Raw genomic sequence first — 4,190 nt, 5'->3', positions numbered from 1 at the left:
GAGCCTTTGTTCATAACTATTTTACTTCTTTCATAATTGTTTACTGTAGTTGATTTCATAATATAAATGGTGTTAAATAATTAAATCGAGCTTCTGTTGTACCAATAATTATTTGAATGGAACACAGCAGCAGCCAAGTGATTAGACATGTTATAGAATAATTAGTTTTTGTTTACTTGCCAAAAATATTGAACAAATTACATTCTGGAGTCAGGTGGGTAGCAGTTGGCCAGCAGGTGTATCTCAAATATTCAGATTCCAACTTGTTTGCCAATAGCTTATTTTTTATAATACCATTAATTAGTATTATGTACTAGATACTTACTATTTTATATAGATAACAGTAATATTCATCATAGAAGTCCATTTTCAGAGCCTAAAGCCATTTAGTAAGTGATGGAGCAAACTCAAGCCTGTCTCCAAATCTTGTTTTTTTCCAGTCTGCAATGGTGCCTATCCCTGCTTTGTATTATTAAAAGATTTTAAATAAAAGTTCTAATATAAAAGTAATGCTTAATCTGACCTTTAATTGGCAAGTCAAAAGTAAGAAATGAATGCTTTTTCTTAGCTGAGTTGGGTTATTTGACACTTGAAGTTTCTAACTAGAAATTAAGTGATTTCAGTTATTGCTTGGTATAGAAATTAAGGCTTTGAATCTAATTGCAGCTATTACTATTTTATACTTTAAAAGGAAAATAGGTATGCGTGGTATATTACATGTGGTTATTTTCGTAGTTCACATCGATACAAACTCAGAAGGGTCATCTCAGAGTTCACTCTCTCCTGTACCCAGTGGTGGAAACCATTTGATCACTGCAGGTGCGCCAAGGCGAAGTAAAAGAATTGCAGACAAAAAAGTTCGCAGGTACTTTATCCAGGACATTTTGTTTTCATCAGATAAATATTTGGTATACACATAGTTAATAAAATGTTTTATCTTTCTGTCAAGCATCATATTTGAGTCATAATTTTTAAAAATCTCTTCTGGCTTTATAGTCTTATTAATCAATTGCGTTTTCAATACCCACCAGGGAAAAATTACTAATTTGAGTCCACTGTGCTTGCTTAAAATCCTATTTTATATTGATGGTGTAAGTTTAAAATTTCTTGTTAGAGGCTGGGCACGGTGGCTTATGCCTGTAATCCTAGCACTTTGGGAGGCCAAGGTGGGTGGAGCACTTGAGCTCAGGAGTTCAAGACCAGCCTGGGCAATGTGGCAAAACCTCATCTCTATAAAAAGTACAAAAAGTAGCCAGGCATGGTACCACACACCTGTAGTCCCAGCTGCCTGGGAGGCTGAGGTGAGAGGATCATCTGAGTCCAGGGATGTCGAGGCTACAGTGAGCTGTGATTATACCATTATACTCCAGCCTGGGCCACAGCGTCATACCCTGTCTCAAAAAAAACAAACAAAAAAATTCCTGTTAGGTTAAAAAGCTAGCCTATTCTAACAATTCTGATTTATAACTGACTAAATAACTTTTAAGATTAAGAGATCATTTTTATATGCAAATATAATGTGTTCATATATGGTATCTTAAAGTTGAACTGTTTTTAAAGAATTATTAATCCACCCAATTATTATCAATATGATTTGCTGTGGACTTTATTTCAAATTTTATATTTCAGGTATTTCTCTGGTGTTTATACTATAAACTGACATTTTTAATTCCACTTCCAGAGTAGAATCAGGAAAAGCAGGCTGCTTTTCTCCTAAACTCAGCCATAAAGAAAAGGTTCGAAGATCTCTTCGTTTGAAATTCAATCTAGGGAAAAATGGCAGAGATGTAGTAAGTTTCTTACCATTTTATTAATCTTTATATTAGCATAATGCTATAAACTTGATACTAAAAAACACTCATAACCCTGCCTTCCCTCCAGTGACTGTCACATTCTGTTCTTTTTATACAAAACTCTTACACTTGAGTTGATATCAAATTTCCTTGCATTGGAATACCCAAAGCTTAGTCCTTGGACTTCTCTTTTTTCTCTCCACTCACTCAAGGCGATTATCAGTTTTAAACATTATATACAGGTTGAGTAGCTTGAGACCAGAAGTATTTCAGATTCCCCATTTTTGGGGTGAATTTTGGGATATTTACATGATTTTTGCCAGTTCAACATCCCTAATCTGAAAATCTGGAATGCTCCAGTGAGCATTTTCTTTGAGCATCATGTCAAATGCTTAAAAGCTTTGGATTTTGGAGCATCCAGAATTTTGGCTTTTCAGATTTGGAATGCCCAACCTGTATTTACTTAAAACTTCCAAGTTTATGTTCTCTAATCCCAAATGCTCTTCTGAATGACTTGACTGTTTCTTAACATCTGCTTTTTTGACTCTCCTACTTGGATATCTAATCCAATAGGCATTTCAAATGTAACCTGTCCCAAGCAGATGCATTTCTTTGCTGCTGCTATCCCCTGCACCAAACAACACTTTTACCTGTGGTTTTCCCTATCTCAGTTATGGCAAATCGTTCTTCCAGTCACTTAAGCCAAAAACCATGGTCACATCCTTGATTCCTCACTTTCTCCGACACACCATGTCTAAACCATTAGAGAATATTGTCTAACTTCTGCTTTTAGAGTATGTCCAAACTGACCAGTTCTCACTATTACTACTTTTCCCACTTTCTCTAAGTTCTGTCATCTTTCTGCTGGATTACTCTAGTAAATTCCTATTAATAGTTCTACCTTCTCCTACCCTTGCTGCAGTTCTGTAGCTGAAATTGCTCTTTTAAAATCTGTTAGGTTATGTAGTCTCTGCTCAGAACTCTCCAGTGACTCCTCATTTCACTCTGAATAAAAGCCACAGTTCTCACGTTGACCTGCAAATGCCTCACGTGATCTGTTCTAAGGTTGCATTTCTGAGCTCTTCTCCAGTCCCCTTTGCTCACGCTGCTCCAGTCTGAGATTGCACTGGCATTCTGCTCTTACTGTAATGTTCTTCCCCCTGAAATCTTCGTGGCTCTCGCCTTTGTTTTGTTTGACTCCCAAATCATCTTCTCATCACCCTATTTTAAACTAAACCTCCATTCTTCACCACTCCATATCCTTTTTACCCTGTTTTACTTTTCTCCATAGCACTTTTCACCTTGTGTATTGTATTTATGCAATATAATTTACTGTTTATCTTATTTAAGTCTAAATTTCCCCATCTAAATAGAGTGTAAATTACATAAGGATAAGATTTTGGTCTAGGTACCCCACTGCCCCAACTATTTGTGAACAGGCCCTAGCACAGAGTCAGAACACACACAGAGATTATTTTAATTAATATGTCAAACTGTTTTAAAAGTAGATCATAAAATACCAACTAATAGCAAAATCAAATGATCACAGTTTTCATTAGCAGGCAAGAATATTTGTCATTGTTAAGAATTGTTTCTCAATTATATATCCCTTTTAAAATCAGCTAAAGATTTTGATAACTACAAAAAAAATTATTCTGTCTTTATATTTTCAGTTAACTAGGCTTATTTCTTAACTAAAACTTTTTTTTTTCCGTACAGAATGGATGTTCTGGTGTCAGTAGATATGAAAGTGTTGGTCAGCGACTTGCAAATCAACAAAGTTTAAAAAATCGAATTGAATCTGTAAAAACAGGTTTGCTTTTTAGCCCAGATGTTGATGAAAAGTTACCAAAGAAAGGTACATTTACATACTACTGTTAAGAGTTTTACCTAAAAATCCTGCTTTAGTTGCTTTTTTAATGATAAAATATATTAATTAATTTACTGTTCTAGAGATTAGAAGTTCATGTTTGAATAGTGAAAATATTAGAATTGGCAATGTATTTTTATATCAACAATTGGGAAATGCTTATACATGTAAATATGAAAATGTTTGACATTCTTATGTTAAAAATTATTTCTTATAACACAAATACTTTATTAGAATTAAATGCTTAGTGACTTATTTGCCATGTGCTTGGATATTATTTCAAAACAAGGTTAAATATAAAGGATTAAGCACTAAACTGCTTTATTTTAGGTTCACAAAAGATCAGTAAGTCTGAGGAAAACTTACTAACTCCAGAGCGACTAGTTGGAACAAATTACCGGATGTCTTGGACAGGACCTAATAATTCAAGTTTTCAAGAAGTAGATACAAATGAAGCTTCTTCAATGGTGGAAAATCTTGAGGTAGAAAACTCTTTGGAGCCTGATGTTATGGTTGAAAAGTCACCT

At 34.4% G+C, this 4,190-nt stretch overlaps 1 protein-coding gene across 3 annotated transcripts in view; it reads left to right on the top strand.

Moving 5' to 3' along the window:
• Nucleotides 1-4,190, top strand: part of ARHGAP11A (Rho GTPase activating protein 11A) — a 35,231-nt gene that overhangs the window by 22,173 nt on the left and 8,868 nt on the right. For all 3 annotated transcript variants that reach the window (XM_011989126.1, XM_011989128.1, XM_011989127.1), the window contains 3 exons: nucleotides 736-865; nucleotides 1,682-1,790; nucleotides 3,513-3,651. In XM_011989126.1, coding sequence (XP_011844516.1) covers nucleotides 736-865; nucleotides 1,682-1,790; nucleotides 3,513-3,651 — 378 coding nt within the window. The remainder of the gene's footprint in view (nucleotides 1-735; nucleotides 866-1,681; nucleotides 1,791-3,512; nucleotides 3,652-4,190) is intronic.

The sequence above is a fragment of the Mandrillus leucophaeus genome, unplaced genomic scaffold (genome assembly GCF_000951045.1).
Source record: "Mandrillus leucophaeus isolate KB7577 unplaced genomic scaffold, Mleu.le_1.0 Scaffold347, whole genome shotgun sequence".
Taxonomy (NCBI): Eukaryota; Metazoa; Chordata; class Mammalia; order Primates; family Cercopithecidae; genus Mandrillus; species Mandrillus leucophaeus.
This window is presented reverse-complemented; position numbering and strand designations above follow the sequence as displayed.